The following is a 15,839-nucleotide window of genomic DNA, read 5'->3' as shown; positions in this document are numbered from 1 at the left end:
AGTCTACAGATTCAAATGTTAATCTCGTCCAGAAACACCTTCACAGACACACCCAGGATAATGTTTAAGCAAATATATGGGCACCCCATGACCCAGTCAAATAGACACATAAAATTACCCACCATTCTTGGGTTGTTTTCATCTTTCAACTATTGTGAATAATGCCTCTGTGAACATGGGTATGTAAATACCTGTTCGAGTCTCTATTTTCAATTATTTGGGGTATCAAATGGTGTTTCTATCTAGTTATCATATATGCTTATTTGAAGTTTAGAATTCTAGTGTAGGTTATATGGGTTCAATTGTACTGTATTTTATAGGCGATTGAAGGGATTTTCAATGGAAATATTTTATTATACTAGATTTGTACCTTTGTTCAGTTGTTTTGGAACCCAGTCTCTGTGTAAATTGCAGCTATACAGTATTGCTTTCTTTTTACGAAGCAGAAAAATAATCTGACGATTCCTTTCCGCATGTTTTCTTAATGCTAATGAAATAAAAAAATATCTATGTCTACTTTTCTAGTTGACAGAAGTTTGAGGAATGCCTATTTATTGTTCATCTTATCATTCAAAATAACATTTTGATCAAAGCAAAAGCATATTTCTGCATTCATAACTGTTTATTCTTTATAAGGTAATGAACAGAAGGGGCAGAATATTTTAGGGTTGATATGACACATAGAATAAGTATGGTGATTTTGAAAGAGCACCGAGTTAGGTATTGGGAAATACATTATTTTACTAATTGCACTTCACCATTAAGGTATAATTTAAGGGCAAGCCATTTTACCTCTTTGAGCTCATTTCCTTGTCTGAAAGAGAGTGAAGATGATAATACATGGTATTATTTTATGGGGTTGCGATGAGGTAAAGTATGTGAAATCTTTAAAATGACATATAGATATATTAGGTGGCATTTTATGATCTGAGCTTGATAGAGAAAATGACTATTAGGCATAATACATCTGTTTATATATTCGATGGTTTCTGTGTGTTTGATTAAAAAGTTTCTAAGTTTTGAACTATGGAAGATGACTGCGAAGTAAAGGAATCCAATTTTGCCCCAAAACCTCAGTCCATTGGAAGGAGAAAAGTGAGAATCTTCTAGCCACTCCAAGCCAATTTTTGATATCAAAAAATTTATTTTACTCAGTTTTGTAAAGATTTGCATGCTATCCAGAACTTTTCTAATAAATTAGAAATTTGTCAGCATATATCCTCCTTTTCTAGCCTAGTGTGTATATTATTTGACATTTCCATTTTACTAGAGAATTTACAAACTTTTTTTAATGTTGCATGTTGAAGATGATATATATTTTGTGCTAGTTGAGGTTTATTTGAGATAGCGTTTGAAGAGTACCAAACACCGATTTTTTAAATAAGTTTTTTGATGGCTTATTTTTGTGTCCTATAGGGAGACACTAGACACTGGAAGTAGATAGGCTAACTTTTTCTCTAACAGATTTTGATGAACCATGCAGATAGATTTGTTATATGTCTGTGAGACACAGAAATAAAGTGTTACTTCTGAGATATTTCTTTTGTAGAAAATGAACTGGTTTGCTTTATTATATATCCTAGGAGCTTTTTCTCTTCAGGAACTTGAGTTAGAATGAAAAATCTCAAAACTTAAACTTTTTTAAAAAATACATCTTTTTGGAACTGAACAAATTTGAAGTTTATCTTATTTTTCTGAGTTTCAGTATGACTCTGATGGCATATAGTGAGAATTTTTGCCTCATCCCATAATATGAGCCAAAAGATATCATTAAATGCTTGCTGACAGACTGATTCTAGGGCGGAGGCAGGGAAAATACGAGATAAGGCTGGAGTTTCTTGTAGTAGGAGAAAGTTCTAAAGAAATGCTCAAAAAACAAAAAGATGAGAGCACCTCAAATGGATATAAGGGCCAGCTGAAAAGAGCTTACAATGGCCAACATTGTAACAATTTAAGCAACAAAGTAAATGATGTAGAATTTGATTGTAACCCAAAGTATACAATAAATATCCATGAGTCCATACTTATATAAATAAGTGATTGCATAAATTGGTAAATGGAGGGAGGGACAAATCTTCCATACGAAAGAATTAGAAAGTGTGGGCTAGACTTAGTCAATTCCAAGGAATAGATTATGGAAAGGAAAAAATAGTAATTTCATCGTGACGAAGCGTGGCAAACACTACCTTCACCAACTGATGAAGGAAAGTTAACATCCTCAGTGATGTCCTGTGGATATCATGTTCCCCTTGATGTGATATGGTGAGAAGGGCAGTTCACTTCTGTGGTATTCTTTGAAAAAACTTATAACCCTAGTCTAATCGCAAGAAAACAATATCAAATTTAAACTGAGGATCATTCTACAAAATACCTGATTAGTACTCCTCAAAATAGTCATGATCATGGAAAAGAAGCAAAGACTGAAAACTGTAAAAGAAGAGACTGAGAAAACATGCTGACTACATACAGTGTGTTATCCTGAATGGAATCCTGGGACAGAAAGTGTACATTAATAGAAAAACTGATGAGTATTATCTAGGCTTAGGTAATAGTAATGTGCTAACATTGGTTTCTTCATTTTGACAAATGTGCCGTGGTAACGTAGGATGGTAATGATGGGAGAATCTAGGTACAGATTATACAGACATTATCTGTACTGTTACACCTTTTCTGTAAATCAAAACGATTCCAAAATAAAATGTTTATTAAAAAAACCTCTTGACAATTTTTTTTGATCATATAGAATAAAACGATGTGAAGAATAAAAACTGCTTTGTGTTAACCAGTTTTCTTTAGTTAGCATGTTTTATTTTAGTATTGTGATTTCCCCCTAAAAATGGAATAATATGCTTGATTGCCACTATTTAGATTTATGTTTCTTTATCCATAAACAGTTGTTTCATTTATATTTAAAATTTAGTGACCTTTTAAAAGTCATATTTGAAACTTTTAAAACTATAGGAGATTAATAAACTATGAATTAATAGCTATATATTTTGAAAGGAAGAAGTTAATAAATTACCATAGTGGTACATACAATCTGAGTTTTGATTGTTTTGAGAATTATGATTTTGAAAGTGCTTATGTTATGTTGATGTTGTACTTCATTATAATATAGCACTCTGAGAACTTAAAAGTTTAATAGTATTATCAGGCAACACAAAAAGTTATTCAGTAGAACAAAAGAATACTTAAAATAACTTAAAAATATAATCTTTATTAACTGAAAATTAATATAAGTAAATTTCTTTTTTTTTTTTTTTTTTTTTTTTTAGATTTATTATCTAGGATAGATTTAGATGAACTAATGAAAAAAGATGAGCCACCTCTTGATTTTCCTGATACCCTGGAAGGATTTGAATATGCTTTTAATGAAAGTAAGTGGTGTATACTATGTGCAATATGTATTTCACAATGCTAATAGAATCATAGGTCAGATATTATTTGCTACTTTTATTTGCCAGCTAGACTATTTTATGTATTTCTTATGAGAAATAATGTCTTATCCTTTCATGGTGAAATTCTTCACTTAATTAGAAGAACCGAGTTATAATTTGCCATAGTTGTCAAGTCATTTAAACCCATGGACATGCATTAGATTCAGCTTATGTATTTCAGCCTTGAACTTTCAACTCCCCGGTATCCAATTGGAATTCCCAATTAAATTATATAGAAATATGCTACTGTTTCCCATGTTATTTAAAATGAAATGACTGGCAGTGATTATCTGTGAATATTTTAAAGCACAATACTTAGTTTTCTATGATTTTTTTCAGACAACATCCTTATTTTAAAATTTGTTAATTAAGTTCTGAATAAAATAAAATTTGCACTTGACCTTTGGAAGAACATCGCATAGATTGCCAGAATGTTTCTGGAACAATGAATTATGATTCATTGTATTAATAACACACTGTTGTACTTGAAGGGTAATGTTGTTACAGGCTAGATAGTGTTTGAGTTGTAGCTTTATATTTGTTGTTCTGCATCAATTAAATTGGCGATCTGTCATCACTATGTTAGTGGATATCCCTTTACAATATCAGTTATACTAGAATATTAAATGAGGTTAAGTAGTAGATATTAGAAACTTTGATGTCTTTTCTAATATTAATTTCACGCTTTTTTAAAAGCATGTCTTCTGCCAAAATATATATGAGTAGTAATATTTGGTTTTAAAAATTTCTTTATATTTTAATTATCAAAATTAAATGAGACCTCACCTACTCAGGACCAGAGAGTGCCATCTAATGGAAGGAAGGGACCTGAGAAAAAATTCCTGGGTTGTCCCAGGAATCCCATGTTTTGTCTGTGCCTTTTGATTGCTTGCACTCTTGAGATTATTAGTGAAGTTCTTAATTATCAGTAAAATCTCTGAATTGAGTGAGTCTGACTTGAGAGTCCAAGCCTGTGTTAGCTGACTGCCTCTCTTCAATTTCTGTTTCAAATTCTACCCGTATTTCAAGGCCTACTTGAGAAATCTCACTGAAACCTTCTGAACCTGTTCTAGCCTCTAGGGATCCTTCATTTTTCCAAACTCATTTTAGACTTTATTGTCTACATGAATTGCCTGTGGCAGTATTTAGATTGTCAACTAACTTCAGTCTTGTCTAACTTCCTGAAAAGTCGCTTAACTTTTTAATACTTATGCTTTTACTCCTCAGGTAGCCTCTATGCTTAAGAACTGGGATCATGTTCCTGGCTGTGGCTACCAAAGATCCTTATATATTGTAGTCTCTCAAATATTGTTCATTTACTTTAGGTTAGAAAATGAAGATCAGAAAGCATAGCATTTTAGTATTTGGGGTCATTCTTTTATAGTATTTGTACATGAATCCTACTGATATTTGAAGAAAAAATTATTAAATGAAACTTCTGAGAAAGTTCTTTTAAATTTTTATCAGATATTATTAGTTGTACTTTCTATATTATTATGTAATATACTCTGAATGATAGCAATATTGTTTGTTTATGTTCTAGAGGGACAGTTAAGACACATAAAAACTGGGGAACCATTTGTTTTTAACTACCGAGAAGACTTGCACAGATGGAACCAGAAAAGATACGAAGCCCTAGGAGAGGTATGGTCATATATACAACTTCAACCTTGCCTGTTCCAATTTTAAATGATCCAAATAGAGGTTTTGAAGTTGAAGCAGTCATGCACTCTTTCTACAAAAGATGTTTTTAAAAACATTTTGCTTTTTTTCATTTATTTTTAATGGTTATTTTAGAAGTATATTTCAATTTAAAAGTTTATGTTGTTATACAAACATATTTTTCCCATGCCTTAATATTTCGTAGTGAGTCATTGTAAAACAAATTTATGCAAATTTTAATTTAACTTTTTTTAATGTTTTAAGAGGTCGAATCCTCTGCCATGCCACGAGGAATAAGTATTCTGTTAGGTGCTTATCTTAAGAAAAAAAAAGTTACCCTTGTTAACTTTGTGAGGAGATGGATATATTAATTATCTTGATTTTGATTATCATTCTACAATGATATGTAGATCATATGATCACTTTGTATACTTATTATTCCTTAATAAATTTTTGAAGGTTCATATTTATATGGAGAAAATTGATATTTGGCTAACAAATTGGGTATAACTTATTTACTTTTGACTTGATAAAGTATTAGGCCTTGTAATCATTAGGTATTTCACATGATACCACTGGTAGGAGCCTTTGAAAATGTCATATATCATTTAGGTGAATATTTTGTTAAAGCTCGAAGTTTTACTCATTCTGTGTCCTGTTAAGTATTTTTAGTAAAGTGTATATGGACACATTTGTTTAGTGTGATAACCTGACAGCTATTTTACTTTTCTAAGGAAACTCTGACATTTCTCTATGCCTTTTTGGCCCTTTAATGAAGTGGTCAAAATGGATTACTTGGTTAAACAATAGCATAAAGAATATATGAAACAGTTTATGTTTGTTGGGAGACAATTCTCCATAAATTTTTGGGTTTTTGCATATCTCTGAGCAAAACTATTGCAAGCTTTTGTTCTGGACTATCTTTTCTAGGATTTTTGCATAGAAAACCACCTTGGAAGACAGAGATTGTGTCTTCCTTCAGGGCAAAGGGCAGACATGTTTGCTGTCCAAGGTGCTAAAAATAACACTCTTCGCTTCCTGCACTGGTGGCAAAAAGTGGGCAGGTTTGCTAGCAACCCCCTTATAAGATTGGGTTTCGTAAGTTTGAGGTTCTTCAGCTGTGAAACAGTCTCACTCTGCTCACCCTCTATCCTTGGCCTGTCCACATTGCCCGTTTAGAATTTGAAGGTCAAGAGGAACAGATAAAAACATGAAGCTCATGCTGCCTGCTATACTGAGTAATAACAAAGTTTTTTGGCTCTGACCCAGGAGTTTAGTGTCTTCTGGCAGCATCCATGAAACTGTAGCAGGCTAACTTGTTAGCTTACAAGCAGGGTAAAATCTTAGGCCCTTCATAGTTCTTGACATTGTTTTGCAGCATTTATAACTTAAGTATATTTAATTCCCTGAAAATTTCTGCTGCACATAAAAAAAGTTTGCCCATTTCTACTTGAATTCAATAATTACATGCTGCACACTGGTAATATTTTGATTATAGACTATCCATACTATATGGCATTGTTTGTTTGTTTGTTTTAATGGGGCTCATATTTTACTCTTTTTCCAAAGACATGTACACTTGTTAACTTGGATAGGTGTTCTCCAAATAAACCTTATTCTTTTTCGCATCTGCATCTTTTTCACTCTCAATTTCTATCCTCCAATATCTATATAAAAATCTAACTAGTGTTTCTTATTAGAAAATCCCATGTATAGGTGACGCCTTTCCCCTGGTCTCCTACCTAATTACTGGACATAAGGGAGGGTCACAGATTTATTTTTGGTGGACCATAGTCCATGATAATCAAAATATTTTGAGTTTTCACTTTCATGATTTTATATATAGAGAGAAAAAATATTTTGCATTATCAAGGTTCCCACTTCTTGTGCCTGCAATCTCATTTGTATTCATTATCACATTGGCCCCAAGTGATCACGCAAAATCACAGGATTTAAATTTCTATTCAGTGTTTTTCAAATTTAGATCAATGGATCCCTGAACTTCAAATACCAATTCCTTTTATTCTCCCAGCATATTGATCAATAGTAAACTTATCTTTCTAGCATAAAACTTAGCACAACAGAAGGCCCAAAGGTTGGAGAGGAAAGTCTGGTTGTTATAGCATTTGTTGTATACCCTCTTGCATCTCATGTCTTTTTTAAAATACTTGTTTTCATTGCTAATTTCACTGTTGAAGGTTGATTATTAATTGAATTTCATTTCCTACATTTTAGCAGTGAGATGTATAAGTTCTAGTTATATACGAATAATGACACAATTTTCACTGTGTTAAATTTGTTTATGGTTCATTATAGTGGGATTTAACGCATATGTGGACCTGTCTTTTTATATTCTTAATTTCTATTTCTGAGTTATGCCTTCAAGTTTCAAGTTAGATTTAACCAACCTACTATTTTTCATTCACACATTGTACTTCTACACTCTTTTCTTTCTTCGAAATATCCTTTCTTCCTGTTCATGATACCCCTGCCTCTACCTGCCTTCAGGTTTTGGCTCAGATGTCTCCTCCTTTAGGAAGCCTTCCCTCATCTCCTCTGCTACAATCTTCCTCTCTTCTCAATTTCCTTTATTCCCATTATCTTTCCCTCCTATCTTGTTTTCTTCCAAAAATGGTATAAGGTGATTTAAAGATGAATGCCAATTAGTAAGATTAAAAATTAAAAAATATGATAAAGGAAGGAAATTTAACTTTGTGTCGTGAACACATAATGCAATATACATGTGACATATTATTGATTACACTTGAAACCTATATAATTTTATTAACCAATGTCATCCCAATAAATATCATAAAAAAGTGTATTAAAGTAAGGAAAAAATGAGTAAATGGAATTAAAAAAAGAAAATGATGTTAAGTAAACTAAAGGTGTGAGTTTGGTTTATTTTTCTTAAGGTTTAAGTTATTACTTATAATATTTTTTTTAATGCATGTCTTTGAGAAATTTGAGGAAACTTTCTGTGTCCTCATGATATTTGTCAAATAATAAGTGAGTGTCATCCAAATATATAAATTGTTTACTATAAATTCTGGATTCATGAATTTTAGGGAATTTCTTAATGTTAGGAATTTATACATAAAGACATGTAATTTTTTATTGGAAGAAAGGAAAACGATGTGTTAGTGATAATTTTCCAGTTACTAAAGCTAAATAATTTTTTTATTGTTTTATTCTAAATCCTTTTTAAGTTCTACAAATTTTAGACTATTAAAGCTTTGCTGATTAAATTTACTTGTTAAAAATATATTTGTGACACATTCTATTGGAAAATTTTTAACTTTCAGAGTCAAACTCTGACTTATGTCACTATAACTAAGAAAATGTAACTTCTTACGTAAGTGTTCACAGTTCCTAGAAAACAAATAAACCTTTGTATTTAACTCTTGCAAATAATTTCGTACTTTGATTGCCAATACGATCTCTAGTTCTGTTAAGTGAGAACCTGTGGAAAGCATATCACTATGTCCTAGACATTGAAGCACTGAAAAACCACCTCTTCTTTGGTGGATAGGGCAGAATTCAGAAGATAGTTCATATTTTAGTATATTGCCTGGGCACCTGCCTTGATAAATGGCTTTTGATATGCTTAGGATTGAAGTTTTAAGGAAACAGATTTTGATGTTAGCCAGCAATTTAAAACAAAACCCCTTCTGTTTTTATAGTGTTCTCCTACTAAATACCGAGTTTTCTCTTCAGCTGAGAGCTACTATATCTGTTTTACAACTCCTGTTTTAGTTTATGTTTATTTCTCTCTTAAGGAGATTATTACAGCAGTCATTCAGCAGAAATTGTTTTTAAGACTTGCTCCTGAAATTATCTATCATTTCTATGTAAATTAAACTTATTGTGTAAGTAAAATAAACTGAGATGTCAGTTTGTTTTTAGAATTCAGCGCCATAACTACACAAAAGAATACTCTTTACTTTCACTGTTATGTCTTTATAGTTCAACAACTGTTTTTGCTAGTATGTGTGTGTGTGTGTGTGTGTGTGTGTGTATGTACTATCTACATATAGCTTCATAAAAACATATAGCCTTTAATAAGTTTGTATAATTTCTCTAAATTTAGAAAGAAGTATCTTTCTTATTGGAAGAGTAAGACTCAATTTAAGGAGGTGGAAAAATGATATGAAAGGGTAATTTTCAAAATAGAAGTCATATATTTATATGAATCAAATGCTAGGGAATAATGTTTCTAGTAGACTCAGTAAGAAAGACTAGAAAAACTATTATGTTATGTAGAGAGCCGGATCTGAGCTTGACCCATGGCCGAAGCATTGGCAAAGCCATGCTTGACTGTGTTATAATCTGCCAAGGAAAGAGAAGCAAAACAGTGAACAGACAGCTGCTTGTAGTTTAACATAGATAACCCAGTACAGACAGGCCTTGGGAAATTATTGTTGCCAGCAAGTTTCAGGTCCTGAGAAGAAGATTCCCACCCCTTCCTTGACCTTCAAAAGTATATAATAAACATGCTGAGCTTGCCTCGGGGTCACTATATCTGAGCAGAGTGCAGTGTCCCACCTGGCCCCAGCTTTTGTATATACTGTTTCTGTGTTTTTCTCCATCATTCAATCACCCCCTTTCGGGTATATTAACCCTCTAGCTGTGTAGGTTGCCGCAATGTTACATAGTAATAGAATGGTAAAATTTCAGCATGTAACATAAAATTTTCTCAACTCTTTCATGTCAATACTGAATTACTATTAATGGAGAATTTATAATCCAACAGAAATTCTAATGAAAGAGAGATTTGATTTTCTTGCCTGATTTGGGTCTTGGCATTTCCTTAAATATTTACCTTGATTATCTCTTTAAGAATTAATAAATTTGCAGTGTGCTTATTAAGAGAATAGTAGTGATTAGGTAGTCCTACCAGCTTGGCTCTTCATGGATAGACTCACACTTAACAAAAAAAAATTAAGGGCATGATATTTTTTCCTGGACCTTGATGAGGAATCTGGATCATTAATATGTCTTGTAAAATAGGAAATTACCAAAAATACTATATTTTAAAAGGTGAGATTTATTAAAAAATATAGGCCAGTGATGTCTTAAAGTTTTTTTCAGTGGCCATATTCAGGTATTTGAAATAGGAGCAACTTAAAGTAAGGAACAATAATATAAATTATGTTTGTTTTAATATTCAAATATTTAAATATAATATGATTATTTGTATGTAATATCTTCATGTTATGTGAGATTCACACATCTTATATTGTGACGGAAACAAAGAACTGGCCATCAGGAGATCTGGATCTAGTTCTGGCTCAGTCACTATCTGTGTGACTTTAGAAAGACCTTTCTGAGCCTCTGGTATGAAATATGGATAAAATTACCTGTGCTGTTGTGAGAAATAAGTAAGATGTATACGTGTGGTATTTTATATTCTTTAATGTGCCAAGAAAATGTTAAGAGCATGGAGTGAAAATAGAATGGCACTGTTTAAGTTTTCTAATTTACCTTTATTATTAATACTATGAAGCTTTAATTCATAGTATTTCTGTCTCTTTGTCAGTTTATCATTACTAACATGAAATTTACCTTTCTACGGTGGAGACAAAAAGAAATGACCATTGGCACAGAGTTGGTCAGCAATCTCCTTGCCTTCCATCTCTCTCTAGTATCCATTCCTACAAGTATTAGTCATTAGAATGGTATTAGTCATTAGAAATCTTAGAATTGAAGAAATAGTCATTGAAATAATGAGAAAACCCAGTTGAGAAAAACTATAAGCCTCTTTAAATCAATATGACATTGACATATAAATAGACACACAGACCAATTGAACAGAATACAAAGTTCAGAAACACATTAAAAGTTCAAATACACATAGAAATATAGTTTATGTTATCTGTAATCATAAATCATTGAAGGAAAAAGGACTTTAAATGATGGGTAGATAATAATACATAAGAATATAAAATTTGACTGTACATCACAATGTATCTACATCAGAATGAACTCCAAATTGATCAGAGATCCAAATGCAAAAAAGAAAAAAATGAAATAAGACCTTTCAATCGAATAGCTCTGATTATAGTTTTGAAATAGCAACCCAGTATCAATGATTGTGGTTTTGAAATACTACTTCCTATTAAAGCAACCTGAATTCTTTAGAGAAATGTTGGATTCCATTCTGTGACAAGAAACGAATGACAAGAGCCTGGAATATTTTGTCAGATAGCAAGGAAGCTGCCAAAGACTACTAGCTCTTCTAAAACTTTGAAAAGAAAAAGCCAAAATAAAAACAACAACAACAAAAACAAAAACAAAACCCACCAATGGGCAAGAGACATGAATAAGCAGTTCAGGGAAAAAATGCAAATAGTCTTTAAACATAGGAAAAAATGTTTAAACCTCACTCATAATAAGAGACATGTTAATGAAGACTGTTCCGAAATAACATTTCTCACCTGTCAGGTTGACAAAAATCTATAAACTTGACAGCACACTCAGTAGATGAAGCTGTAGAGAGAGAGAACCTCTCATATGTTGCTGGTGGGAATGTAAAATAGTATAATCCCGTTAGAGGGAAAATTGCCAATACTTACAAAATTATAGATGCATTTTCCCTTTTGTGTGAGAAAGGGGAAAGAAATGTATATATTTGTTGTTTGTTTACTTTTTGGAAAAAAATTGGAAAGATAAGCTCAAAACTAATGTTTATCTTTGGGTATGTAGAGAAATGAGATGAAGGGATGACATTGAGAAATCTCTAATACTTTTTTGTTTAGTTTTGATTTTTAAACCATATACATATTTTAATATGTTAGGCAGGGAAAGCATACATAAATTGAGAAGAAGCCGAAGTTAATGAGCCTAAGCATATATCTAGTTTGTAACAAAACCAAATGGAAAAAAGAATTATTTCAGATGTCGTTTGGTTTAGTACTTTGTACTGTCTTTGCTGAATTTTTCCTAAACATAAGAAGAATGGCTAATGAAATGTTAAAATTAACTCAGTGGTTTTATTGTAAATAGTGATATTAGTATAATTTTGATACTATTTTATAAATATTAAATATTAAAAAAGTAAATATAATTGTGAACTATAATATTCAGGAGTAGGAAAAAGAGATACAAAATATAACATCAAAGCAGTTAGGAAAACCCCTGTAGAGTGACATAAATTTTGGACTATTATTACAAACTCATTTTTTAATTAAATTTATTGGAGTCACATTGGTAATAAAATGATAAAGATTTCAAGTGTACAATTCAGTAATATATCATGTGTATATTGCATTGTGTAGTCACCATCCTAAGTCAAATATTCTTCCATCACCATATATTTGACCTTATTTACCGTTATGTACTTCTCTTCCTACCCCTTTTTCCTCTGGTAACCACTAAACTGTTGTCTGTGTCTACGAGTTTTTCTTTGTTTGTCTTCTTTGTTTGTTGCTTTCAGTTTTATATCCCACATATGCGAGAAATCATATGGTTCTCAAATTTTCCATCTATTTTGACTTATTTCACTTAGCATGATTATTTCAAGGTCCCTCCATGTTGTTACAAATGGCATTATGTTTTAAAAATACATTTCCTACCCAATGGAAAGGCCTGGAAATAGTAATTCTCTAGTAGCAATGAGTACACTTAGTGGTAGGATCTTGGTTCCTAAGTGCATTGCCTAGTAAAAGGAGCCAGCTCCTTGGAGAAAAAACTGATTCCAGATTTGGAACTAGGAAAATATAAGATGAGCCTACTTTATCATGTTTTGATGGAAAGCGAACAATCTAATGGAAATATATGAAAAGGACAGAGGAACCAACTTAGAAGGGCTTCTTTTAGGCAAAATTGGGACAACTTGAGGATAAAACAGAATTAAGGTTCTAGTGATTATAAAACATTTAATAAAAAGACATGATTCCATAATACTTTTAAAATATTAGTTGCCATCATCAGATGAAAATTAGCTGAAAATTGGTAATCAAATGAAAAGAATGAATAGCTAGCCTTTTAATAAGGAACGATAATTCATTTGCTGGTGAGGAAGAATACTGGCTAGTATAAGTAAAAATTTGATAGAATTTAAAAAATCGCCTTTTTGCCACCTGTAGTAGGCATAATTCTAAACATGTTCCCCCCCAAGATTCCCATTTCCTGCTTATTAAATCAAATGCTAATTTAGGTGCTGCTGTGAAGGGACTTTGCAGTTGTAATTAAGGTTACTAATCAGCTGACCTTAAAAGAGGGATTATCCTGGATTATCTGGGCGGACTCAGTGCCATTACATAAACCATTAAAAATAAAAGAGAAAGGCTGAAGAATCAGTCAAAAGAGATTCCCCAGAAGAGGAAGAGAGATGCAGCAGGAGAAAAGCCAAAGATTCTAAGCAGAAGAAGGATTCAGCACACCATTACTGGCTCTTGAGATGCAGGGCCCACATTCAGGAACCAGAGAGAGGCCTGAGGGAGCTAAGGGCGTCCCCGGACTAACAGCAAGCAAGGAAATGGGGATCTCAGTCCTACAACCTCAATGGACTGGATTTTTTCAACAACCTGAATGAGTTTGGAAGTGGACTCTTTCCAGAGTCTCCTGATAAAAGTCTAGTCTGCTGACATCTTAATTTTGACCTTATAAAACTTGAGGCAGAGAAAGCAGTGGAACCAACTCAGTAATCCAGTAATTGTGAGATGCTAAAGTATATTGTTTAAAGCTGTTAAGTTTGTGATAATTTGTTACATTAGTAATAGAAAACTAATAAACAACCCCTTCTTGAAATAATTAATTTAGATGAGAATCATCAAAGGATGCTAATTTTATTAAGTGAAAGAATTTGAGAATATTTGAACAGTATATGTATATAGTACCAAAGTGTTAACTCACATATTTTTTTTTGTAATTGTAAAGGGGAAAATATGTACCTTAAATAAGAGATGTAGCTGTCAGCACTTACACCTCAGTAAACAAAGTTAGTATCAGTAGTAGTAGAACAACCTGACATCATGTGTCTTCTGATGTGATGTAATTTGGAGTCTACAGCATTAACTGTGAATATTGTTATATATGTTGAATCTGACTCTATTCAGACCTTGTTCACAAAGTACAGGGAATAGAGGAAAAAAGTAGATAACATCAAAAGGACATAATTAAACAAATCCAGATTATGTGAAGGACAATTGACCTGGTCTGATCAAAAAGTGAATGACATTAAAATGTTAAAAAGATCTATGTGTTAGAGGCAAGGGAAACTATCATATATGAAAATAGACAAGGAGACATAGCATCAAAGTCAGTGTGTGGACATTGGTGGGATTATGGTTCAAAAAATAATATAACAAAAAACTCTACACTTTTTATGAACAGTTGAGGAATTCTTAATTTTTTAAGGTGTGATAATGGTATTATGGATATGTAGGAAAATATCCTTATTCTTAGGTGATGTATGTGAAATAGGGAGAAAGTCGTGATGCCTGCAGGTTATTTTTAAATGCTTCTTAAGAAAGCGCAGGGAAAAACCTCACAAAAATGAAAAGAATACATGGCAAAATATTAAGTTGTTACAGCAAGGTGGAAGATGTAACGGTGTTTATGGTACTGTTTTACAACTTTCTGTATGTTTGAAAAGTTTCACAATTATATATTGGGGAAAAAGAAGAGAATTATGATAGGAAACTTGAAGGAGCTCCTCGTATATCAGTGGTGCTTGTTCACTAGCAGGCTTCACTTTAGTGTTCTAGAACAGCACCATTTTATTTGTATCATCAGTTTCTCAATGACTTTAGGATAAGTTCAGCCTACTTCGTATAGCCTATATGGCAGAGCTGACCTTTGTAGCTTTATTTTTCATAAATGCTCAAGCCATTTATGAACTTTGCGAGTTATTTGAAATTTATTTTCTCACAGCCTTGATATGACCTCTCTTTTGCATGAAACACTTCTTCCCTCCTAATCTGTTTAGCTGCTATTTGTCATCAGGGAATAACTTAAATATTACTACTAATAAGACCTTCTTTCATCCAAGATTAGGTTAGATTCTCAGAAATTGCGACTTTGTTTTTTCTTGGGTTTAATGTCTAACTCTCTGACATGCTTCTTTCTAAACCGTAAGCTAAATGAAGTCAGAGTCACCGTTTATTTTGTTTACAACATTATTCCTGGTGCCCAGCACAGGACCAGCACTCAATATTTTTTGATTGACTATTGAATAAAATGACAATATGATATATTTCTTTTTCAGTATTGTTATGGGATTTTAAGGACTTTTTTCTGTTGTGACTTGAGATGTGTATTTGTTGTGTAAGATGCTAGGGTTTGGCATTATGGTGGTGATAAATCTACTTTTTAAAAATCTGCACTGGGCATACAAATCTAACAGAGAAAATTATCCATGAAATCCAAAGATTGTGAGACTGAAAGGTAAGGTATAATGTGTTCCTACATTTATATAAACTGGAAGAGAGAAGACTCCAGAGAACTTAATCATAGTTTATAGATCCCTTCAAGGTAACACTCTAAATGAAGGAAGGGAATGATTTTATTCTGTGAATATCGTGGGAAGGCAGCAGTTGCCTGAAGCTAAGGAAGGAAAAGTTTAAGCTGAAGATTCAGAAAAAAGTTCTCTGAATGGACAATGGAACAGCCTTAGAAACACTCAAATCTGTGAACTTCGAAGGTACCATATTCAAAAAATAATTAGCTGTAGCCTTAGGGAAGTACTGCTTTCTCTTGTGACATTCTGAAGAATTGATCATACTTCATTTATTTTAT

The 15,839-nt window shown here is 32.3% G+C and overlaps 1 protein-coding gene across 6 annotated transcripts in view; it reads left to right on the top strand.

Moving 5' to 3' along the window:
- Window positions 1-15,839, top strand: part of FAM172A (family with sequence similarity 172 member A) — a 363,025-nt gene that overhangs the window by 35,460 nt on the left and 311,726 nt on the right. For all 6 annotated transcript variants that reach the window (XM_011378075.2, XM_011378053.2, XM_011378061.2 and 3 more), the window contains 2 exons: window positions 3,276-3,377; window positions 4,981-5,081. In XM_011378075.2, coding sequence (XP_011376377.1) covers window positions 3,308-3,377; window positions 4,981-5,081 — 171 coding nt within the window. In that variant the 5' untranslated portion in view covers window positions 3,276-3,307. The remainder of the gene's footprint in view (window positions 1-3,275; window positions 3,378-4,980; window positions 5,082-15,839) is intronic.

The sequence above is a fragment of the Pteropus vampyrus genome, unplaced genomic scaffold (assembly GCF_000151845.1).
Source record: "Pteropus vampyrus isolate Shadow unplaced genomic scaffold, Pvam_2.0 Scaffold11, whole genome shotgun sequence".
Taxonomy (NCBI): domain Eukaryota; kingdom Metazoa; phylum Chordata; class Mammalia; order Chiroptera; family Pteropodidae; genus Pteropus; species Pteropus vampyrus.
This window is presented reverse-complemented; position numbering and strand designations above follow the sequence as displayed.